The sequence below is a fragment of the Pseudochaenichthys georgianus genome, chromosome 12 (assembly GCF_902827115.2).
Source record: "Pseudochaenichthys georgianus chromosome 12, fPseGeo1.2, whole genome shotgun sequence".
NCBI lineage: Eukaryota > Metazoa > Chordata > Actinopteri > Perciformes > Channichthyidae > Pseudochaenichthys > Pseudochaenichthys georgianus.
The window spans coordinates 25,745,886-25,772,053 of record NC_047514.1 but is presented as its reverse complement, the minus strand read 5'-3'; the positions used below and the strand labels follow the sequence as shown (position 1 = coordinate 25,772,053).

The following is a 26,168-nucleotide window of genomic DNA, read 5'->3' as shown; positions in this document are numbered from 1 at the left end:
ATTCACACCAATCAGAAGTGCTGTAGGGACGGGAGCGCGTTGATGCGACCTTCCTAGCCGGAGATATGGCCGCATTTTACAATAAACTTCTGTTGGGTCGCTTAAAAACAAATATCGCAAATCGAATAGCAATATCTGATTTAAAAATCCCAATTAGATTTTTTCCCAAAATCGTGCAGCCCTAATCCACACCAATCAGAAGTGCTGTGCTCCACATGTACCAGCCATTGTTAACCAATCAGAAGTGGCCCATGATAGAAGGTGATAGACAGATTGATCCAATCACCTGCCAAGTATCTTTGAAAGTGCCTGTCCTTTCCAGATGGCTTCCAATGGAGCTTTAGGCTGCGGCCACACGAGGACGAATTCGGTCGTTTGCGTTACTGTTTAGTGTCATATAGACCATTCGGCCACACGAGGACGACCGAATACGGCACTAAACGACTGAGGAAACGATAACGGGTCACAAGGTGGATAGAAAGGCATACGCAACTCTCTGGGGGGTCAAACGGCTCCGTGTGTACGCCCTATCCGAACATTTTCAGATCACTGATAGTGATTGCGCAATAGCCCCGCCTCTCCCCACCTCTTCTGCTCACCTCCGCTGCTCACCTCCGCTTACCCCGCGCCATTGCTGAAGTGTTTCGCCACCAACAACAACAACAATGGTGGATCGCAGAGTTGCTATCGTGCTCCGGACACTATTGACCATGCTACAGTTGTTTGTGCAACATCTACAGCAATAATGATGAGGCAATAGCCCCGCCTCTCCCCACCTCTGCTGCTCACCCCCGCGTCAAAGTAAACTGCACCCTGAATTCAGATTATTTATCTTTCTCTCGATATGGACCTAAACGCGAGTGAAGTCTAATCTGACAGGACGGAGACACGCAGCTCTGCTCACCTGCAGCTCCTCCCGCTGCAGCAACACACACACTTCAAGTCAGATCATCACCCTTAGCTATTTTAATTACCTCTCAAACTACCTAAACTAGTTATAAATATGTTTATTTTTACTGTCGGCCGGGTCACTCATTTGGATCCGCTGCTGCATGAGACAGACACTGACGCTGTCCGAAGAGAGGGAGGAAAAAGAGAGGCTCTGTGTATTTTATTAGTTATAATATATAGATCGTTATTCATTTGTTTTAAAGCTCAATAAATAACAAAGAAGACTTTGACCGGCACTTTTATCATTTTGTCCGGAAGATTTAAACTTTAATACACGCTGACTGGCGAAAAACTCTGCCCGGTTCCCTCGGCCCCCACCGCGGAGAATAAACAGAAGGGCAACCATGACAACCATGCTTCTTCGCTGCTTTTGTGGAGGAAGTTACAGCGCCACGTACAGGCTCCTGCATGTACTGCAGCGTCTCCAGCGGTTGGAGCTAAACGGAGCGGTCTCGTGTGGACAGACACTATCCGGATAACTATTGCGTGTGGACGGAAGCTTGTTTGCGTTAATCCTATGCGTTTAGCCGTTTTCGTCCTCGTGTGGCCGCAGCCTCAGATGCTTTGGTGAAACGTCTGAGTCAGGTTAGCAATGCTCCATCACGTGTTTCTATTACAGGGTGAATCTTAAACTGAAGCTTGACTTTAAAGCAACCCAACGGAAGTTTCATGTAAGTTTAGTTCTTTCACTCGTAGCTCGGGCTGCGGGGGGGCTAGAGACGGGAGCACGTTGATACGACCTTCCTAGCCGGATAACAAATATCGCAAATCGAATCGCAATCGCAAAATCTGTCCGAAAAATTGCAATTAGATGACAAATCGTGCAGCCCTATAATGGAGGACATAAGGTCAGCTGTTATGGTCGGTGTCTCACCTTCCCGCCTTGACATCTAATGCGTGCAGAAGTTTGCATGTCATGCTGTTTTCTGCAGGCCGGGTTACTGCTAAACTTTTACTTTGTTACGGTTATCTTGTTACAACAGGAAGCTAATCTCAGTGGTCCGCTTGCTGGGGTTGAAGATAGGTCAGTGAGCTGGAGCCCAGAGAGAGGGCTTTCCTTTTTAATGTCTATTTGCTCTCTAAACAGAGTTATATCAGAGCTACCTCTGAGGTCCATTTTGACCTTTACTCTTTGTCAATGTGCAAAACAAGGACTTGTTAAAGCCGCTGAACTGCTGACAGTGTATTGCTCCAGGAACCAGGAAGTATCTGTGACTCTCGGGTTGAGGTGAAACAAAGTGTGCTGGCAGATTTAGACAAGAATGAGGATAAACTGCTGTGTTATCATGATTACATTTCTCTGAACATATGACTTTCCTTATCGGTCTGCATGTGGGTCGAGCTAGTGTTCAGTTCTTTGCATGCTGTTCCGCAGAATCTACTACATTTGACCATTTGCTTTAGAAGAGAGAGAGAAGGCTTTTAAAGGCACTTCCTAGCATCAAGCCATGGTTCTATTCCCTCTGTCACTGAATAGACGGCCTGAAGGAGGTCATTGAGGAAGTCATTCTTCTGTTCTGGGAAATGCCAAGATGGTGTTTGTGTTTTAGGTGTGTGAGGCGTGTAGGCCACGTATTGCACAATCAGGTACAATGTCCTTCAATTTGTGCATTCAAAAGTTTTAAAGAAAAGAAAGTGAGTTCTGTGGGGGTTAAAGTTAGTGACCTCATTAAGATCCTAGTGATATTGATGTCCAAGCTATTGCTGAGCCTCTCGGTGCTGAACTGGTGTATTCCCTTGGATCTTCTTGGACCTAAACGGGGAGAAAAGGCTGTGATCTGAGAGGTTGGATCCTTAATATTGTTGTCCATCACAGGGTGTAGATATCCATATGCGGGGTCAAGCACTATAGTGTGTCCAGCAGAACAAACCCCTCTTTGTAGGGACATGTGGTCCTGTCCTCTTCTGTTGGCTCACCAGACGGTAAGGAAACGCTTCGTGCTGCAGGAGTAGACACTCCCAGGAACTTTCTCAAGTGTCTCTGCCTTCCCACAAGTCAGTATGCTGCTCCCAGGCCTTCTGTGACGTGGCCACCAACATTCAGAATCTAACTACCCTCCCCACGAGGACCTGTCTATAATAATGGAGAATTATTTCTCTGCTTTGTAGCAAAGTCTACAGTCGGCTCCTTCAGCCGGACATCATTTGTTTGACCAACATGCCTGCCCTGTCAACTCTACTACAGACCAACAGAGAGGTCGGGTCGGGTCAATAACTGTTCTCCAAATCAGCGTAGCTCTTATCTTGAATGCAAACCCAGCACCATCAAAGTCATTCTCGCAGAGGCCGGCCTATCTACTGTAGTAGTGAAGTTCAGAGTTTATTATCTGAATCTGAAGGGGATTTATTGGCTGTTTTCGATACAGTCTGCAAAGGCCTTATCAGTCCTAGCATGCTGATAGTCAGCATAATACATATCGTACACAACAACGCACAATATCAAATACAAACTTATCAGGACCTTCTGTTGGGAAAACCAATATAAGGGTGACTCATTTTATAAGTCTGCAATAAGTACTATGAACAAGTCAGCCTGGCTGATTGATTGGTCTGGCTCTGATGAAGGAGGTAGCTTGGTGAAAGAATACAAAAACTAATTTGTATTTATTATGTTAATATTGTCCTTTGAAGTCATTGTGATTTTTTTGCTTGCAATTTAATTTATGTATTTAATTGCCTTCATTCATATTTTGTGTATTCTGTTTGTAGGATTATATAAATATGTGGTACACAAATAATATTTTTTCATTATTAAAACATTTAATATCAGTAGTTTTAGTAGTAGTAAGAGGGTGTCACTCTATCTGTACTCGAAGGGTCATTTGTGATTATTAAAAACAATCTTAAATGCAAAACCAACATTTTTCATTCAATTAAATTATTCAGAGGTATCTGCAATTTTTTTTAGGGCATCAGTGCAACTGGACACCCGTCCCCCGGTGGCATGGTAACGGGAACACAGACGGACAGACCTCTATCTCTTACATTATCTGCTCCAGACATAGACCAGTCCACAACACTTCATACATTTTTTTGAACATACATTTCTCGGAAACATGGCAAAGATGAGTATGGTTGACCAGAGGCTTCTGCACATGCAGCTGGACGCTATGCAGACAATCAGAGTCCTGCTTTTAGAAAAGGCCATCACGGTAACGTCAGTACACAGTTGTTGTTATTGTTGTTTGTTGGGCTTGGTGCTGTGACTTATCTATCTGCATTCCTTTTTTGTCTTTGAAATGCAGGGTGAAAAAAACAATGGCTTTGATGTGCTCTACCATAACATGAAGCATGGCCAGATTTCCTCCAAGGAGCTGACCGACTTCATCAGAGAAAGGTAGGACATGGCACTCTGACACACTTCACTTGTTCTGAGGAGGTGGCCCTCTCTACGTAGTGAATCCAGTACATACAATAAGTTACTCATTAGCCTGCTGTGATGTGTTGCTTCTTCAATACATGTATTACCTGTTGTGTGGTTTTCTTTGTATTTGAAATGTACTTCCCAAACAGCACCAGCAGATCCTGTTCCTGTAGTAACACCCGAGTACTTAGCTGCTATTCAAACCACTCTGAATGTGGCTGATTGCCAAATACATCTCACACCATATGGGTTTGTTCCAAGTTGAGCCTCAACTAACATTATTCTTTTTTACATTATGTTCCTTAAGAATAAATCCTCCTAGTTATTTGTTCATTATTGGTTCAGTCTACACTTAGTCAGAAAACCAAAAAGAAATTAATTTCACTGTAATATTCAGGGTTCCTACGGTCATTAAAAACCTGGTAAAGTCATGGAAATTCAAAATGCAAATTCCAGGCCCTGGAAAAGTTATGGAAAACAATATTTTCCCCAAAGTTTTGGAAAAGTCATGGAAATGTAACCAAAATTGCATCAAATATAATTTATATTTTATTTAATCGACGAAATAGTAATACTATAACTATAATAAATACAGTATAGTAATGAAACGTAAAATGGCATTTAACTGTCGAGGTTAGAGATGTCCCGATCGGGGATCGGAGCGATCACGTGATTTTCAAAAGATCGGAATCGGGAGAAAAATCGGAGATCGGGAATATATATTTTTTTATAAAATATTTGTATTATTTTATTTAATGTTACAAAACAAAAATGACCATGTTCACGTCTTAAAGACTTAGTTTTGGTTTAAAATTACACAACATCATGTATGTGTTGCTTCTGTTGGGCTTGTTTTCATAGTGCCGTTACCTGTGTGGCCGCTGTGTACTCGCCGTGTTGTTGTTGGTGTTTGTTTCTCAGGTAGCGTATTAGATTGGTCGTGTTGAACGTAGCTCTGTTCTTTCCACCACGCGGAACCTCCGCCTTGCAAACATTGCATCTGGCTGTTACACTGCCTTCCCTTTCAATTTTATAATACTTCCAAACTCCTGACATTTTCTCTGTCCTGACTCCCGAGTCACCAGCTGAACGTAGCCTCTCGTTAGCTTACTGCTACTATTAGACACTGCGCCCACTCTGTTGCCAGATTTCAGAGGAATAAGCAACCAGGTCTATGAAAACAAGCCCAAAGAAAGCAACACATACATGATGTTGTGTAATTTGAAACCAAAACTAAATCCTCAGGATGACTTTAAGACGTGAACATGGTCATTTTTGTTTTGTAACATTAAATAAAAAAATAAAAAATTATAAAAAAAAAAAGAAAAAATCCCGATCCCCGATTATTTTCTCCCGATCCCCGATCTTTTGAAAATCACGTTATCGGCTCCGATCCCCGATCACGTGATCGGATCGGGACATCTCTAGTTATTACACGTTTTTTTGTGAGACTGGGTTGTCAAAATGGCTTCAAATGTATTCAGTATTGTATGACCATGTTTGAATTGGGGGGTGGACGTCACATCCTCGAGGGGGGTCCGGGGGTATCCCCCCCCCCCTGGGAAGATTTTTTGTTTTAACATTTTAAAGTAAAAAGCTTCAATCTGGTGCACTTTGAGCACACAATTACTAGAGACCTGATCTAGGGGGTACAACTCTAAAACACCCATATGAAAAAGATCGGTTTACATTTTAATAATCAAATAAGTATATGAACATAACCAATAACCTACCATAGCCAATAACAAATAAATGTAACTTATTTTATTTTTGTTGTTCATTCATATCTTATTTTACCAGTTAACATTTATTTATGCATATTTTGTATCTCTCCAACTTTAAACGATATTTTTGGTTTACTGTCCTATAGTATACATTGGAATGATTTCAAACCTGTTTTTATTAATCCTAATAATTATAAAGGAGTGCCTTGGAAATATATGTTTACATAATTTGTGGTCAAAACGTTTGAGACCCACTGAGATAACTTTTAAAACTAAAATTAACTATCTAAACACTCAGAGAGTCCTTTACCTCACTGAGCCTCTCAGTCTGACAGGAGAGCTCTCCTCCACCCTGGTTGTAGAAACATCTACTTCTTATATCCGTTAGCGCAGCTAGCACAAGATTCTAATAACAACAGCGCCGGTACCGGTGCGCCCTCTCTCTCTCCTTCGCTCGCTCTCTCTCTCGCTCTCTCGCTCTTTGGCTGTGAGCTGTGGGCGCCTGATAAGCCAACATCCCCCACTTTCATCACTTACAGCGCCCATCGTACAGGGCAAATGAAAAGTGTAACCGGGGTGAAAAGGGTGTTACATTTACTTAATTATGAATGTTGTTACATCAAGGCCGAAAATTAGGATGAGCGCCAACGGTCAAAAATGTTTTGCAGCGGCGCGCATATTTCAGCAGCGGCGCTGCACCGCTAGTATTTGTATATAGGGGAAACACTGGTCTTGTTAAGATCAGTTGCTCGTTGTAAAGAGACCTGTGTACAAAATAAATAAATATATATATATATATATATATATATATATTATATATATTAGGGCTGTCAGTCGATTAAAATATTTAATCGCGATTAATCGCATGATTGTCCATAGTTAATCGCGATTAATCGCAAATTAATCGCACATTTTTTATCTGTTGTAAATGTATCTTAGAGGAATATTTTTCAAGTTTTTAATACTCTTAACATATGAGTGGACAAATATGCTTTATGCTAATGTTTATTATCATTTGAACAATGACAAATATCCTCATGAATATTAAACACAACAACCTCTGAACATTACAAATATTCGCCTCAATTCAACCTGGCACCTCTCATACAATACAAATGGGGTGTGTGTGTGTGTGTGTATGCGTGTGTGTGTGTGTGTGTATATATATATATATATGTGTGTGTGTGTGTGTGTGTGTGTGTGTGTGTGTGTGTGTGTTGGATCGTTGGAGCTATGTGCAACTCAAGGCATATGCTCGAACGGGAGCTGCCTGGACGCTGCAATCATGTTGCTGCAATCATGAGTGTGCTGACTTCTCCTACAATGTGCCACTGTCTGGCTTCCTGCATAAGTGCTCGGTGCAGTTGTGGCGAAATGTCGCTCCTCTGTTTTCATTTAAACAGCTCCTCATATCCATTAGCGCAGCTAGCTAGCACCAGATGCTAACAACAACAACAATGCACGTAAGGTCTCTCTCTCGCTCGCTCGGGCCACATTACACACACCCTCCCGGTCCTCCTGATGGCCAGTCGGTGCCTGCCGGTGAGCGTGGAAGTGTGGTCTGCCACAAGCGGGCGGCAGGAGCGGGGCTGTCAGCAGATGGTATTTTAAACTCGATGCGCTCTGAAACTACGGGGCGGCCGAGGAAAAAAAATACACGTGCGTTAATCGCGTTAAAATAATTAGTGGCGTTAATTTTTTTTTGCGTTAACTTGACACCCCTAATATATATATATATATATATATATATATATATATATATAAAAAAAACGTTTTTTTTAAAAATATTTTGTTGTTACATTTTTCATTAGTTTTACCAAAATAACTTGATTTAATTGTATTTAAAATAATATTTCCAAATAAATAAATCCTTCGAATCTGCCTGTTCAGTTTCTGTTGGAATGTGAAGGGTTAAATGCCGTCTCTGCGAGTGAAGACGGGAGAGCTTGTTGGTCCCTCTCTATATTCACAGAGGGCCAGCTATAGTAACTAAATGAGAGGGTAATGTCAAATGACAGTACAATTGACCAATCATATCTTCCCTCTAAATGGGCGGGCTTTCTTTTCGCGGACTTTATGATACGTTTTTGCCCACTGTGAGGTCTATGCAAGTGGTGCAGTGACGCGTCCTAAAACCCGGAAGTAAGCTTCGCTCGGATTCCCTCGACAGAAAGCAATGGGATTTCTCCACAGGATTTTGGAAAATAGCTCGAAATAAGGTCTGTGGAAAACGAACCTGTTAGATAAATGCACGTTTTGTTCAGCCGGATAATATCCACATGTCTACCCTACTTTTATTATTTTCGAATCATAAATCTAATCGATAGATTTATGATCGATAGATTTATGATCGATAGATTTATAATTAGCATAAGTTCGTTCATGATGGCTCACTTCAGTGATAGTGATGACATCGTTGTGAAATTATTAACCGAGTCATTTTCAAGATTGAGTTCCAATGATAAACTGGAGTGGCAAAGGATCAGCTGAATGACCCGCAAGTGCTTCATCCAAAAGGACAGGAGGATGGACTTTGTGTTTCAGTGATTTATCATCAAAGGTAGCCTAAGTCATTTTCAATGCGGGTTGCCATGCCGACTTAATTCATTTGTATTTGTTACTTGGCTGTGGGTGCCCTGTCATGATAGGTGTTTATATAAATGGTGTTGTTTTGTGTGGTAGAGGGTCGCTGTCATTGATGCGTTTTGCACCCCGGGCCACTGTTTTGATATTCCGCTGAAGTATACGCTGTGACGTAATATATCTTCTTTTTTTTCTCGAGGGAAGGGGGGTCAGAGGGCCTAGGTATAAAAGTCACGGCTCGCCACTGCCTCTTTGTGAAAGAAGCATAAACCTTAGCCCACATGCAAGCCCGCCTTAACCTGCCAGGTTTTCTTTTGTAGGCTCTGTGATCGCACTTCTCCACTCTGCTCTACGCGCGCCTGGTCCTCTCCTCCAGATGAGTGACGTATCAGGCCTCCCTCATGTATTTGTCCGGTTGCCGTTGGCTCCCCTCCACGTAATGTAGCAAGTCCTCTTCGTCCTCTCCATCTCCTCCAACAGATAATGTCCCTCCTGTCTGTTTTTCCTCTCCCGCTACTCCATCGCTATCAGAACCAGACGGCCTACTTGGCTCCGAGGTCCCGCGGCCGGCACCGCTGCCGCTCGGTACAGAACTCACCTGTCCTTCCTCCTCATCCCGGCCTACAGGTTTAAAATAACCTGGAAGCTTCGGTATGTTTTGTAATAGCTGCTTGTCTTGAAACTCCTTTTCCCTCAACAATTTCCTTTCCCGAGCGCCACTCTCAAACTTTTTCTTCTCCGACATTTTCTCCTAAACAACCTTCATCTGTCACTCAATCACTCGCAATTTGAATAAGTCACATGTGAAACATATTCTCATTCTGATTGGCTGTTAAGTGGTGCCCACTGACTGTTACAGAGTCATCTCTGGAATCCATCGATCTGATTGATTAGCGGAGCAAATGATCAAAATACCACGGAGGGAAGATATTTTCGTTTGGATTACTGGTGGAAGCTCACGAGTGCGTGTGTGTGTGTGTGTGTGTATACGTGTACTTTTGCATTTGTGTGTATTGTTTGTTTCCCGGGGAAAACACTCACGAGAAACACCGGCTGTTGTTGTGCCTGCTGTGACGTCAAGTTACTCCGTTCTCCGCTTGTAATTATGCCGAAGCTTCAAAGTTGTATTTATCATCTGAATTTGCTGAAACACGCTTAATATTCAGAAAGCCAAGACTTTGTTTATTTGAAATCAGATGAAAACAAACTGTAACGGACCCTGCCGTGTTATCTATGATTACTATACGCCTTACATTCATAATGTCAGCCGGAGGGAGGGGAACAGCAGAACAGCAGAGTGGCGAGGGAGAGCAGTCCTCTTCCCTTTACAAGCTTCAAAAATGTATTTATTGTGTGATTTTGGAAATAAAAGTTTCATATTCTGAAAGCCAAGACTTTGTTTATTTAACATTTTAAAAAAACATCAGAAAAAAATAAATAAATGTATTTTGATTTTTTTTGTATTGGCTCCTGGGCTTCAGCCCAGGTCAGCCTGTGCATTAAGGCGGCCCTGCCCACATGTGTCAAACTCAAGGCCCGTGGGCCAAATCAGGCCCTTGGTGGATTTAATTTCGGCCCGCAGGATAATCTTTAATTACTATTAGATCTGGCCCGCCGGTGTATTGCACGCACACCTTCACTCCATCCTGAGGGTCTCCTCAGCTCAGAGCCTGAGCCCAAACATTGATGAACTTGCACCCAAGACGAGATGCCAAGTATCTGGCTTGAACTAGCATCACAGAGCAGCACACTGACTTTACATGGATGTTTCCTTCTGCACTTTCATGACAACAGGGCATGTTTGATTTTTTCTTTGAGGGAAATAGTTTTTTTGATAAGAAATGGCTCTGCAGATCGAGCCATAAGAAATGAATGCAACTGATTATTTAATGTTGTTTTTATAGGCAATCATTTAAGCTTTGTTAGTTCCAGGTTTAATATGTGCAATAAGTTCATTTCAATAAGTTTTGCAATAAACATTGAACCAGTCCGGCCCTCGACTAGTAGCCTACCGATTTTTTAATTGTGGCCCACTGTGTATTTGAGTTTGACACCCCTGCCTTACCCTATCTCACCCTGGCATTATGTTACACACCCCCAGTGTCTGCAGCAGGATAATACCATAATAATACCTTCTTTACAAAATTCTTTCCACATCCACAGAGATTAGCCTCCCTGTGTCAGAGGTGTGTGTTTATAACCTGCCGCATGATGGATGGGCGACCGCTGGAATTCAACCGTGGATTCCACCTCTCTCACTGCATCACTCATGCGGCTTTCACACCAGCGCTTTCCCTTTCTAGCTCCGAGCGGGAGCTTTTCTGGTTCAGCTCCGGTTTCCCTTTTCTGCTCCCGCTCTGTTCACACCGCCCAGAGCCCGACTGGTGCTGCCGCTGCTGCGTCATGACGTCACCGTTTACATCGCTGATTTACGGCGCTCACAACAACAGGTCGATGATCGTGTTGCTTTTAATCACACGAAGCCAGAATAAATTAAATAACGACTTCTCCAACCTTGTACTTTTCTCCAGAGTGCCGTGGTTCATTGTTTATTAATGTGTTTCTGCAGCATTTAGCGACCGCTGCAGTGCTGGCTGCTCTTCCACGGGAGTTTATTCTCCCGTTAGCTCCCGGTTAGCTCACACTGCAGCGGCCGCTCTAAAGTATTCACTGTCCGACTCACACAAGCAGCTGATGCATATCCCCAGTTCCCCTTAGCCTAAGTGAATGTGTGTCAGTCTGAATTGACACTGTTTGGTATCACAACGCTGTTATGAAAGTTTCTCTGGTATAAAACGGGTGATGTTGGCATAGCAACCGAAGCTAAACTGACTACTTGCTATTGCTATCCTATTGTGGCATAAACCGTTTTCTACAGGCACATTTTACCGGCGTATTTTTATTATGATTCTACTTGTGATAGTCGGACACGACAACCTGTGCAGCCCATGTATTGATTCCATCCGATAGCTGCAATAATACAAAACAACACGTCTGCGTCTCTCCACAATGATCGATAACAGTGAACGGATGGTCAAAGTAAGGTACAGATAAACAGAATCACACGAAGCCTGGTTAGTGTTGCCTGACTTTATAAAGTGTGTTTATAGGCACTACTGCTTGTAGGCAGGCATGACAGTCGACCCATGTTCAGGGGAGGTGGGTTTAGTTTCCTGCACGCCTCGACGTGAGAGAGACGTAAGCGACGCCACCTCTTAGCTCCGAAGCTAACCATTTTTTGGAGCTGGAAGTGAACCGGATTCCGGAGCTAAGAGGCGGCGCCGCTGCGGTGTGAACAGGAAAAACCGGCACTTTTCAGGCTCCAGCTCCGAGCCGGAGCTGAAAACACGTTGGTGTGAAAGGGGCATCAGACACTTCATTATAGCACTGGGTGCAGGCTTTAATGTGCTCCATCTGCTGGATTTATTGGAAGACTGAAAGTCTTATTAATAATAAACAAAGCTACGGTTATGTTACATTACCTTAATGGCTGGGTCACAGGGAAAATAAGCTTTTCAGCACATTATTCCTGGTGACAGGGGCCCTAAATTAAAACAATTCTCTTTTTGAAGAATTTCTGCGTAAAATGGCAAATGCAGCAATGGTAAAGCTCTGTCACTGTTTAAACCATTCAGACTCATTCTTTCTAATAAATCATCTTTAAGCTTTTAACTGTGCTTAATTATTAACACTTTATTCAGTCAGCTGGAATGTCTGTTTATACTAAACAAATGAATCGATACATAATCCGTAAAAGAGACAAGAGATTCATTTAATTATTTGTATTGTAACATTATTGCTTATTTTTGCTTAGTTTTATAAACCCTGTCCAAGTTTCTAGAATGGCTTGGGTGCTTCAGTTCCCAGGCTTATGTTTTGTTTTGTACTTTAGAATACTGCACACTGGCTCCCTCTGCTGGAGAAAGAAGCTACATGCACTGTTTGAATATACCCCAGATTTCTTTCAATACAACATTCTTTTACAAGAGCTACATAGAAATGAACGATCTCCAACAGGTGGACACAGGGCCGTACAACATATTTTAAGGGATTCATCGAAGTTATCTGACCTGAAAGAAACAGGTGTGTGAGCTCCAGTCACTATATAACTTTTGAGCTGTAAGTAGAATTTCTTTAGTGTTTAGCTGTTTTGAGTATCCTTTATCTTGTCACTGTGTGAGCTCACTGCCGTTTCAACGTGTGACGCAAATCAAAAATCACCATTTGTGATTTAAATGTGGTCATCATTTAAAAAAACAATGTTTTCACCAAAGACAGTCTGCTTCAGGTCAAAACCATTTATCATATCCATATAAAAAAAGATGGAAATAATAAGATCATAGCCCTAAGATTTACAATTGAGTTAGATGCCTTAAGCCACATTAGGGTAGCAGGGTTCTGGCAACTAACATAGGATACAACCCCCAACATATGAGACAGGAAACATGAACAAAGCTAAACGTCATGTTAAGAGGTTGTCTGGCTTGACAAAAGTGACTAATATAAAAGAAGAGCTGTGCAAAAATAATCTTTCAGTAAAACACGCATTTAAAAATATCATTGTGGTAAGCTCTGTACAAACACTAAGACTTTTTTTTTTTAAATGTTTGTATTAAAAGGCAGAGGCACTTTGTCAGTAAAAATGCAAAAGGTATACGAATAAACTTCCATTCTTGGCTCACAGAGAGATGAGGAAGTTTCCTATAATGCATTTCTATCTATGTTGTGCAATGTTGGATGTTTGCTGGCATGTACGTGTGTGTGTGTGTGTGTGTGTGTGTGTGTGTGTGTGTGTGTGTGTGTGTGTGTGTGTGTGTGTGTGTGTGTGTGTGTGTGTGTGTGTGTGTGTGTGTGTGTGTGTGTGTGTGTGTGTGTGTGTGTGTGTGTGTGTGTGTGTGTGTGTGTGTGTGTGTGTGTGTGTGTGTGTGTGTGTGTGTGTGTGTGTGTGTGTGTGTGTGTGTGTGTGTGTGTGTGTGTGTGTGTGTGTGTCCCGTTTCCCCCTGGCCCACCTCCCTCCTGTGACGTGACTCGCAGAGACAGGCAGGCTAAATGAGACGTGCGTAATTCAGAGTTTCACTATAACACTGCTGCAGCTCTTTTCTTGTGTGTGCGTTGAACTCCTGTCACTTTGCCGCAGAATCAAAGAAGAAAAAGGGAAATTGAGGGAAGCAGGGGATTCAAACACTAGCTTTCATACTCTTGTCAGCTCCGACATGATGTTTATGAACACATCACAAGAGGAACCACACGTATTGCCCTCACACTGTGCATGTAGTCAAACAGTGATGTTGCTAGTTGTTAGTGGGTGTTTCTGACTGGGATCTACTCTGGCTCTGGGGACATGCCCTATTTGAACCTAGTTGCACAAACTTTGAAACACTTTGTGATACTACATATTTTAAGGGCATTGTTATGTTAACTTTGGTGACATGGCGTTGTTAACTTTGTGGTTATTTAAATGGTTATGTGTGATCATTTATAACTATTTAAAAATGTGTGTATTTTTGCTCTATTCTAGGAGTACTATTGAAGAGGCGTATGCCAGGTCTATGACCAAACTTGCCAAGTCAGCAGGCAACTTTTCTCAGCTCGGGTGAGTGTGCACAGCATTATAGTTTTCCAAAGAGAAGACTAGTTTGCATTAATATACGAGATTCTGGAAGTTGTTCTATCCTCTGATGGGATATTTTCTGTTTAATCCCAGGACTTTTGCTCCGGTGTGGGATGTGGTCAAGACGTCAACAGAGAAGCTTGCCAGCTGTCACATGGAGCTGGTGAGGAAACTACAGGAACTTATAAAAGAGGTCCAGAAGTATGTGGAGGAGCAGGCCAAAGCACACAAAAAGGTAAGGAGATCGAAAAAGAAATGTGGCAATCACTTTCTCAAATCGCAAATGATGTTTTGACTGAAGCTGCTGTAATAAAATATTTCTGAAAAATAACATCTTTAACATTGAACAGCCACCATTATGGAGATTATGTGATGAGAGGAATACCAGATGCATTTGTTTTTCTTCTGTCCAAACGTTGCAAGTCTGTATTCCAAGATTCAAAATTGGCTAAAGCCACGCTATATTGACTTTACATTTACACCTTTAAAATGACTTTTTGGGCTTTTGGGTGAAAATAGATGATAACAATTATTCTTATGGGTAAAATACTTCTTTTTAAAAGTCAATCAAGGAGTTATCTGCATTAAAAGTGTTTAAAAGTATAAATTACAAAGACAACTTTATCGCCCCAAAAAAAATAAAATACAGAATTTAGATCAGAAGCATGGATGAAAAACAGGTTTTGGCATTGTCAATACCGAAATATTCCCTTTTGGTCTGCCATTCTTTCCCATAAACCTTGTTTTTCACAAGTGGTTAACATTACAAAATAAGAGTTTAAAGATAGACCTTTTCTCACCTCTATTTCTTCCTCCGTTATTGGTCATTTTGTGGGAACTATCTGTTCTTCGACGCACGAAATTCTTTATTATTCCGCCGGGTTATTTTGCGCCTCTTCTGCTCCAACATTCCATATCGCAGAAACTCCGTTCAAACATCAAAACGTTCAGCTCGGTCGGGAATCGATGGCTATTACTTTTCTCATTCATAACTTTCATAATTCCAGAGATATATCCCATAGTTCCTCACATTTTTAACATGGAAATCAATGGAGAAACTCTTCAGACTTGAAAAATCTTCATGCAACTTCAACTGCTAACTGTTCTTTCATACTTCCTTCAGACACTCAGAAACCTCATTCCAACTTTAAAATGTTACACATCTTTCTTACATTATTCGTGTAACACAACTTTTAAATCCGATTCATACTTTTAGAGATATTAAACATTGTTCAGACCTTGGTAAAGAGGCCTTCTTCAGATTTTAGAGTGCGTGATGTCACAGCTAGAGACAGATTTTAAATGTGCCTTCATATTTTCTTTTAAACCTGCTATAATTCCGAAACCCTACATTCCTGAGACATATTGTTCATGACAAACGTAGGAAAACATCTCGTAGCTTGAAAAATAAAAAAAGATTAAGCAAAATAATTAAAAAACAAAATGCCTCCTTGAGGGCATGAAGTGACAACAACTTTCAACATGTCTCCATTAAACCCCATTGTAAGTTCAGCCTCATCTTTCTCCACCACAGCAGCCGCACACCTTTAGTTAAACTGCCAAAAAGGCCACATTTTTTACCCGAAAGTACACAAAAAGTACACTTCAGATACTCAACTTCCTTGACATGCTTCACGTTTTGAAATTTCACAGATATCTGTTACGTTCTTCAACAACACGTTCACATGTAAGAGGTTTATCTCTCATTCAGAACAATGAAAATGCTCTCCTCTCACTGATTACTGCACATCACCATGGAAACCTTTGATCTCTGGACATGTCGTTAGCTCAAATATAAACACCTGTGTCATGGAACATGATGTTGTCATCACTCCAACTGACATGCTCAGAGCAGCAGACTTCAGATAATGCTTAATGGTCCTGCCCTCAACAGCTCTACGTCAATTATGGGGTGTCATTGTATGCCCTTTCCATGGAAACGTATCCCTCGCCATAAAATACGATGTCGCTGTAGCTCCAATGGACACGGTCCGGTCGTCCCACAATCTTCACCTGTATATCACCTCTCCATGCCTCAACAGCTCTACGTCAAATCTGACATCTCACCATATGCCGTTTCCATGGAAACGCATCCCTCGCCATAAAACACGATGTTGTCGTAACGCCTATGAAAAGGGTCAAAACTGCACCAGACTTCAGATAATGGTTAACGGTCCAGCCCTCAACAGCTCTATGTCAATTATGGGGTGTTATCATATGCCGTTTCCATGGAAACGCATCCCTCGCCATAAAAGACGATGTCGCTATAACTCCTATGAAAATGTTCAAAAAGTGCTCAAACTTCAAATGTATGAGCTAACAGTCCAGCCGTGAAGACATCTACGGGAAAGTGTTGAGGTTTCTTCAAATGCAGTTGTCATGGCAACACAATGCTCACCATGAAACACGGTATTTTCATAACTTCAGTGAAAAAGCTGCCAACGGCCCAAAACTTCACAGGTTTGGTAACGATGCAGCCATCAACGCATCTAAGCGTATTATGGGATGTCATCAAATGCCGTTGGCATGGAGACAGATCATTCGCCATCAAGTTAGTTAAAAAGTTTGCAGTTCAAATATTCTGCTGCTTTTCTAAGCCTTTTCACTTTATTTTCTTCTATCATCACACATTCAAGCCCCCAGTGTTCATGTATCATTTCAATCTAAATTATTCTCTTTCTTCTTACACATTACATTTCAGCATAGCAGTTTAGCGTCAGCTTTTCAGCATAAAGAATTCCCACTAGCAATTTCTTCAGGAATTGCATTCTCTAGTTTTACTCTGCAGTTGATACACTGAAAAATGTTGTCACTATTGCCTAGAAGTCAACTCTCTACATGAAAAGAAAATGGTTTAATAGTTCATTCCATCCTGAGAAAACATTTTTAAACCTCACTCCTCACCAAGACACACCATCAGCTCTTATCTCATGCATGAAGCCACAGAACACAAAGTAAAAAAGAAGCTCTGAACCGGCGGAGTTGTGTTTGTGCTTTCAGCATGACAAAAAGGGTGTCCTCTCCGTCGCAGCGCCTCTCCGTCGCAGCGCCTCTCCGTCGCAGCGCCTCTCCGTCGCAGCGTCTCTCCGTCGCAGCGTCTCTCCGTCGCAGCGTCTCTCCGTCACCTCCCCACACTCCCTGCTCCTCTCACTCTGTGTTTCTTGTAATTAGGTCTGACTCAGTCTTGGAGTGGCTCCTGAGAAAGTCTACTTCTATTTATTTAGCTTACTCCGGGGATGTTTACATTATACCATAAATGTGTCAAAACGAGAAACAAATAGGGTTCAGAGACGGTGATGAGTAAAACAAACAACCAAGCTTACTGTGTGGCCACTGTCATTACCCCTTTATTTAACACTTGTATGTCCTTAAAGTAAGCCAATGTGACGAGCTTTGCAGATGGAACAAATGTGGTTTATTAAGAACAAATGCAGAGACTTATATATTTTTTAACAGCTGCTATATAATTTTAACTGCTTCCTGCTGTGCTATGCAGTTCTTTATCACATGCTGCAGAATAAAACGGAGGGACTGCAAAAGGGTTTTAAAGCAGTAAAGGACCTCCGTCTACACTGAAATTGAGTTTGTTATTAACTGAAACTTATTTATTTAGGATAAACCCCTTGAGATGAACCATCTCACTTGTAATGGGGTCCTAACATAGTACACACAGCAACACAGTGAAGAGGAAACGAAACAAAATGACGAGACCAAATCAAGTCACAATACAACCAACAGAAATGAATCACAACACACAAAATCACAACAATTTGAAATGCAAACATAACCATGAGTCCATAACCATGAGTCCATAACCACGGCCACAGAGAGGCCATGAACAAATACATTGGCCCAGCAATACAAATGAAATAAATATGGACACAATTCACCTCAAAATCAGAAGACAAAGCATTTTTAAACATTTGAATTGTTAAACATTTGAAAGGAAGTTATTAGCGTAACTAAGTTATGATAAACAAGTGTTGACTGTATTACGTTAACTATACAATAGCTGCATAGTTAGTAGCACTGGCTGACACATATCATATTTTATTCATGTGTGTGTTTTCAGACAAAAGAAGAGGTGGCGTCCACCCTTGAGGCTGTGCAGAACATCCAGACCACCTCTCAGGCTCTGCAGAAGTCCAAGGAGATCTACAATGCCAAAACCGTGGAGCAGGAGCGCCTCCGCAAAGAGGGGGCCACCCAGAGAGATGTGGACAAGGTGGGAGGTCACACATGACGTACACACACACACACCCACCCTCATAGTCATGGTTTAGTAATAAGGCATGATGAAGTGCCTTAACACTCCACTCTATACAGAAACTTTAACCCCAGAAGCGGCTTGGCTTCAGAAGTTAAGTGGAGCTCGGTTTCCTTGCTGATTTGTCAGTCGATCTGTGAAAACAGAGGGCCTTTGTGTATCGTACATAAACTGATGATGGCTGTTTATATTTTGCAGGCTGGAGTGAAAGCCAAAAAGGCCACGGAGACCTACAAGTCATACGTGGAGAAATATGCCGCCGCTAAGTCAGAGTTTGAACAGAAGATGGCAGAAACAGCACAGGTACTGGCATTTCCTCTCGTCTGTGTGGATGGGCTTTCATGAAATATGTGCTCACAAACCCTTAGTGTCTGTCTCTGTGGTATGCGGGACACACACGTGGTGTGTGTGTGTGTGTGTGTGTGTGTGTGTGTGTGTGTGTGTGTGTGTGTGTGTGTGTGTGTGTGTGTGTGTGTGTGTGTGTGTGTGTGTGTGTGTGTGTGTGTGTGTGTGTGTGTGTGTGTGTGTGTGTGTGTGTGTGTGTGTGTGTGTGTGTGTGTGTGTGTGTGTGTGTGTGTGTGTGTGTGTGTGTGTGTGTGTGTGTGTGTGTCACGATTCATGCCCTGTATCATCTCCAGATTGTGTTTTTTCCTCTGTAACGGAATAGTTGTGGAAAACCCTGATTGGATCCATATTGAAGGACTGATTAGATAAACTCCAAATTAAAATCAGATCAACAGAATTTGGCCTCCATATCCTCCCTCACCGCCACCAGAAATGTTTCCAGTTAGCGTAGCGTTTCTGTTTCCCCCCTAGCGAAAGCAGCTCTGCTCCCCCCAGGATCACAGTCTACGGCTCATCACAAACACAGCACATGTGGACATGAGTTATAAACACTGAACACATGTGCTCTGACATCACCAGGGGTCCTACATGTGTGTCCTCTTTGTCTCGAGTGTGTCTGTGTGTGAGCATATGCTATCTGTTTCCGTGGAGAATGACAAAAGCCTTATTTATTTGTCTCTGTAGTGTAGATGCAGGAGCGTGTGGCTCTTTATCTCTGAGCTTGTGGTTTCTTCTTCCTCTGCATCCTCACTTTGATTATCTCCTCGGTTAACCCTGAGTCAGACTTAAATGGGAGTAAACACCAGTATTTAGTCTACACCATACTACTGCTTGAGGCCAAAATGAACCTCCGTCAATGTGTCTCATGCATGGAATAAGAGACGCCAGGAACTATAGCAGAGGTGGAACAAGTACTCATACCTTTTACTTAAGTAAAAGTAGAAATACCACAGTATTAGGAATACTCTGTTACAAGTAAAAGTCCAGCATTGCAAATGTTATTCATGTAAAAGTACCAAAGGTAAAGGTACTCATTATGCAGATTGGCCCGTTTAGTAATATACGTATCTGATGTGTTTTATAATGATTGATCATGAAAGTGTTCTCAAAGCTGGTGAAGGTGCAGCTAGTCTGAAGTACTTTGTAGACTGCAGGGTAGCTGGTGGATTTACTCCAGGTGGAACTAAAGTCTGATTTAACACTTGGTTAGATTTCACATCATTCATCCACATCTGAGAAGTAACTAAAGGTATTAATACATGTAGTGGAGTCAAAGTACATGATTTGCCTCTGAACTGTAGTGGAGCAGAAGAACAAAGTATAAAAAAGTTAAAATAATCAATTAAAGTACTAGTATCTGCAAATTGTACTTGAGTTAATGTACTAAGTTACTTTACACCACTGAACTAAAGTGTGTGAGAGCACCATAGACTACCCAAACAGACACGCAGGAAGTGGCTGGGGCAGAATAAGGAAGTGAAGTTTCCTATTCTGCATTTCATCCATACCTTGTTTTTGTTTTCATGCCTGTTAAACGACACCGTGATGCAGATTGTGCACGACACTAATTTGATACGTTTGTTGGTCCGCCGTGCCGTAACTCACCTCGCCCTGTTTTTTAGAAATTCCAAGACATTGAAGAAAACCACACTCTCCACATGAAGGAGATCATCCAGTCGTACTCGCAGTCCGTCGACGAAACACACGTTCAAATAGGAGAGGTGAGTGTACACACACACACACACACACACACACACACACACACACACACACACACACGCTCTGAAACATTCCTGTGGGTGGAGTAGGTGTCTTGTTGACCTGCGGCTCCGCTCATTGGGTTCACTGTGTGTCATATCAATTAGTGTCGTCTTTGATCTCGCTAATCGTTTAACTGAGAACCAGGAAATGGTCCATTCAGCCTTTTATGTCAGGCAATTAAAAACTGATCAAAACTCCCTCTCAGCCTTTCTAAAACACCTCCAGAAGTCCAACGACTCGTCCAATCCTGTGTCAGAAAGTTAGACGTGTTTGTTCCTGCTCGGTTGTGTTTAGGTTTGAGGATATGGCTTCAAGTTCAATTCAATTACGATTTTAAAGGCTTTCAAACAGTATCCACAGCTATATTAATCAGTATCTAACATTAACCAGAGATTTATTTTCATTTATTTATTCAGCAATCACACTTACCAGCGCCACACAGAAAGACTAGACAATCTGTTGCTCTGTTCTCTCACCTGAAGCTTCTCTGAGCTGATGCTGTGATGTAGTTCTGCTGTTGCCCATAGAGGGCGGCACCGCTCCACCAAAAGGCTCTCAGTCCAGTCTGCGGCCTGGTCGGCACTTTGGAAAAGATGTGGAGCGACCATAGGGAGCGACAGGCTACCGCAGGTTATTCAGCCTCACAGTCTGGGCAGGAGATGGCCAGTGCTGCCTGTTGCTGAGACAAATACAAATAAGACTAGTCCACCATAAACAAGAAAAGCCTGAGCACACAAGGAAATAGTGATTTAATGGTCAATGCTCTGAAGACCGAATGTGAGGGACTATGGGATGTTAATATCACTTAAGGGGGAGGCAAGAGGGTGAGGGATAAGATAAGATAAGATGAACCTTTATTAATCCCCGTGGGGAAATTCAATTGTACAAAGCAGCAACAGGGTAAGCATGAAAAAACAGTACAGCAAAGATTCACACAGATTAATAAAATCAAAAATAAATCAAATAATAATGATAACAATAATAATAAAAGACTATGAAATAGGAGTTGAGTAAAAATAAGAGTAAAATAACTGTCAGCATATGTACATATTTGGTCATCTAAGTTATAAAGTATGGAATAAGTTAAAGTGACAAGTGCAAATGGACATCTGTACATATAGTGACATATCTATCTACCTATTTGGTCTACTACTAATATGTTAACATGGGTTGTTGTGGAAACAGTGTATATTTATGTCCAGTCATTTAATTTATTTCTTTTTCATTACTAACCCCTTGTTGTGCAGCCTGATGGCTACAGGCACAAAGGACTGTCCGAGGCGCTTGGTGCGTTGTCGTGGAGGGATGAGTCTGTGGCTGAACGTACTCCTCATCTTCACTAGCTCTGCGTGGAGTGGGTGGGAGGGGTTCTCTAGGAGGCTGTCGAGCTTCCTCCTCCGCTCTGCCACCTCCTCCAGATTGTCCAGTTGTACTCCCACTACAGAGCTAGCGTTCCTCACCAGCTTGTTCAGCCTGCCAGTGTCCCTAGTGTTTGTGTTTCCACCCCAGCACACCACGGCAAAGAAGAGCACACTGGCCACCACAGACTGGTAGAACATCTGCAGCAGCCTCGTGCACACGTTGAAGGACCTGAGCCTCCTCAGGAAGAACAGCTTACTCTGTCCCTTCCTGAAGAGAGCATCAGTCCAGTCCAGTTTATTGGTTTAAGTGCACTCCCAGGAACTTGTAGCTGTTCACCACCTCCACATCCCCCCCCCTGATGGTGATGGGGGTCAGAGGCCTCTTGCTGCTCCGCCTGAAGTCCACCACCAGCTCCTTAGTCTTGCTGATGTTGAGCTGGAGGTGATTGTTGTCACACCAGCCTACGAAGTTCTCAACCAGGGCCCTGTACTCCTCCTCATTGTCATCTGTGATGCAGCTGACAATGGAGGAGTCGTCAGAGAACTTCTGTAGGTGGCAGGAGCCGGAGTTGAAGCGGAAGTCGGAGGTGTAGAGAGTGAACAGGAAAGGTGACAGCACAGTTCCTTGGGGGGCTCCGGTGTTGCTCAGCAGCACATCAGACACGCTGCCCTGCAGTCTGACATCCTGAGGTCTGCTGGTGAGGTAGTCTGTGATCCAGGCCACCATGCTGCGATCCACCTGCATCACTGACAGCTTCTCAGCTAGCAGGTGTGGCCGGATCGTGTTGAAGGCGCTGGAGAAGTCGAAGAACAGAATTGTTAGTGAGCTGTGCGGCTCCTCCAGCTGTGTAGGCTCTGTGGAGCATGTAGGTGATGGCATCCTCTCTACACCAGTGTTATCCTGGTAGGCAAACTGTAGAGGGTCCATGGAGTCACACACGAGGGGTTTGAGGGGCTGCAGAGGGTGAAGCAACATTGTGCTTAGTCACTGAGCCCACAGGCCCTGATGCTGACAAGCTAACACACACACATTCATACGTTTGCATATACTTGCATTTTTTAATGATACCTCTTAAACCCCACGGACCCGCCGAAGGGGCCGAAATCACAACATCTGCAAGCAAAAGTGTCTGAGGGCTTCTTAAGATTTAATAAACTATGAATGTTTCATATCTATGTTTTTTCAACAACAAAAAAACTTAAAGCTAACGCTGAGCCTCTGAATTATCCACGGGCAAAGAAATATTAAGGTCGTTGGCACATAACTCTAGCTATACCAATCGATATAATTATTGGATCTGCACAAACGAGCTTAGATAACATTCTGAAAGTCCACAGATTATAGAAATATAAGGATCATCACTGAGCGATCTGAACTCGTGACAGGGGAAGCAAATACAGGCACACGAGTAGCTTTAGGTAGCAAAACACGGAGATATGCTCACCTTAGCTGGTATTCTGATCAGAAGTCGTGTTCAATGGCATTAAAACGAGTAAAAACGCGGCTGAAGGTTAATCCATAGGTTATAGCAATGTGTCTGTCACTTTGAAAAAGTTATTGATAGTCCATAATTCAATTTGTATGCAAACATCTGAGGAGAAAAATTAGCTGCTAATGGTAGCTACCAGAGGCTAGCGCAGCTTCCGGTTTTTCTACACGTCACTCTCACTCCTTATTTGGTAACCTGTGTGTGTATGGGGGACTTTCCCTCGATTCCATTGGCTCTGACGGTTAGAAAGAGATGTCAATCAGCAAAATCGACCAAGGGGGGCCAGAGATATGGAAAATCCACCCTAAAGACCCCAGAAGTGTTTTCTTTTTGCTAACTCTCTCTAAAAAGGTCAAATGTCACTTGTTTTGCATCAATCTTGATACAGGGTACTTATTATATGTTGTACTTTGGATTCCTAAAGCTGTTAGTCTACTTTACCATCATCCAAGGGTACTTTTCACTATAAGTAAAAAATTATCTTTGGACGGACACTATAATTTAGTTTTTTACTATGTTCAATCTAGATTTTCTTTAAAATAAAAACATCTATATTGATTCTGACTCTTCTACATCCAACTCACAGGTTTATCATTACTTTGAGAAAAAAGATTATTAATGTTCCCCTTTTAGAAGAGAAGATATGGTCGTTTGTTCTGGAAATGTAATGTCGAGCCTGAGACCTGAAAAACAGGCTGGGGGTCTAACAGCTTGTGCTGCAATTTTCCTTCGAGCAAGAAACTGTTTTAATATAAACCTCCAAAACAGTTGTTCTTGAGTTTTGTCCCACTGATTCATTTCTTAAATGATATTTTATTGCCCAATGTATTGTCCTATTGACACATGTTCTTACTTAATGTAACCGGTAATATAGTTTAAAGCAGCAACAATACGTGACACGTACCTTGTCCAATGACTTGCGATACAGTACATTTACAATGATATCCACTGTGCCTGATTATTTCTGCACACTAGAGTAACATTAAGAATTGAAAGACAAATTAAAGTAAACTTTAGTTTTCAATAGTTCATATGGAATGTGTGCTAATGGAGTGAGGGTAAGCTGAAGGTAAATGAGGAAAGGTCGATTTTCAACATTCAAACGAGATAACAATAAAATATATATACAGTCAAAAATATTTTTGTATTATTATATATATATAAATTGTTTAACTTTAATTATTTATTCAACCAATAAAAGCTTTCCAAATATTTTCCAACAGATTAAAAGTATGAATAGACAATATGTCAAAACAAACAGGTAGAAGCTTAAAAGGTGACTCCACTGATTTTAGGCATCATTCTTCATTGTTGATGAGGAAAGACGAAGTGTGTGTGTGTGTGTGTGTGTGTGTGTGTGTGTGTGTGTGTGTGTGTGTGTGTGTGTGTGTGTGTGTGTGTGTGTGTGTGTGTGTGTGTGTGTGTGTGTGTGTGTGTGTGTGTGTGTGTGTGTGTGTGTGTGTGTGTGTGTGTGTGTGTGTGTGTGTGTGTGTGTGTGTGTGTGTGTGTGTGTGTGTGTGTGTGTGTGTGTGTGTGTGTGTGTGTGTGTGTGTGTGTGTGTGTGTGTGTGTGTGAGTGAGAACAGGAACTGCTGAAGACATGTGTGTTACTTTATCAGAGGAGACAGGGTGGCCTACACTCACCAGGTCAACAGTGGAGTTAGTATTGACTTTGACTGTTTAGGAATTGCTTCCCCAAACTAAGTGTGGGGGGGGGGGGGGGTACTAAACTACTGGAGGCAAGAGATGGCAGGGAGGAGCAGTGCATGAAAGCAGAGGAGACCTGTAACCCAAGGTGTCACTAAAATCTAAGTGATCATGTCAACATTCCAGGTGTTCAGCCAGTACGGCTGGGCATGCTGGGTAAGAGAGGGTGAGAGGGAGGAAGTTAGCCGTAGAATCAGGAAGATACCATAGATAGATATATATTAAGACATATGTACAGTGGTGTAGTAACTAAGTAAATGTACTCAAGTACTACAATTTTGAGTGACATGTTTTTTACTTTGTACTTCTACTCCTCTACAGTTCAGAGGTAAATGGTGTACTTTTACTCCACTACATTTATTTAATACCTTTAGTTACTTTGCAGATTTGAATTAATGATGTGAAATATAATCAAGTTTTAAATCAGACTTGAGTTGCACCTGGAGTAAATTCACAAGCTACCCTGCAGTCTACAAAGTCATTAAAGGGCCCATGTCGTGCTTTCCCGGTTATCACCCGTCCCCTTGTCTTATGAAGGTTCTGCATGTAAACGCTCTGCAGAGTCACACACCCTCAAAGTACACCCTGTAGAGAGTACAACTCTAACACAGAGAAGACCTGTCTGTGCTGCCCCAGAACGCCTCGTTGGACATTTCTTTTACTTCCTGGGTACAGTGACGTGCCCATACCCAAATGGACCAATCCGTGGAGTTGTTACGTCCGCGTAGCCGTTAGGTTAAGTGTGTGTGAGGAAGTCCGCGGATTGGTCCAACTGCGGGTCTGTGTGTTTGGGCTGTGTCTCGCCGTGTCTCGCTGTCTCGCAGACGGCCACTGGGCTCATAGGGAGGGGGGGGGGGGCAGGAGCTCCAACAAGCCATGTAGGACAGAGAGTGAATACACAGAGATGCTGTATGAGAAACCAATGTGAGTTTGGAAAATTGCACAATTCAAATCTATTCTAGTCGACCTAAACAATGGAATTACGATCAGTAGAAATGGCCATGA

General features: G+C 42.3%; 1 protein-coding gene across 6 annotated transcripts in view; it reads left to right on the top strand.

The window, feature by feature from the left end:
• fcho2 (FCH and mu domain containing endocytic adaptor 2) overlaps positions 1–26,168 on the top strand; it is a 67,913-nt gene that overhangs the window by 9,579 nt on the left and 32,166 nt on the right. For all 6 annotated transcript variants that reach the window (XM_071205049.1, XM_071205050.1, XM_071205051.1 and 3 more), the window contains exons 2-7: positions 4,197–4,288; positions 14,141–14,215; positions 14,327–14,468; positions 18,306–18,458; positions 18,699–18,803; positions 20,468–20,566. In XM_071205049.1, the coding sequence (XP_071061150.1) occupies positions 4,197–4,288; positions 14,141–14,215; positions 14,327–14,468; positions 18,306–18,458; positions 18,699–18,803; positions 20,468–20,566 (666 nt within the window). The remainder of the gene's footprint in view (positions 1–4,196; positions 4,289–14,140; positions 14,216–14,326; positions 14,469–18,305; positions 18,459–18,698; positions 18,804–20,467; positions 20,567–26,168) is intronic.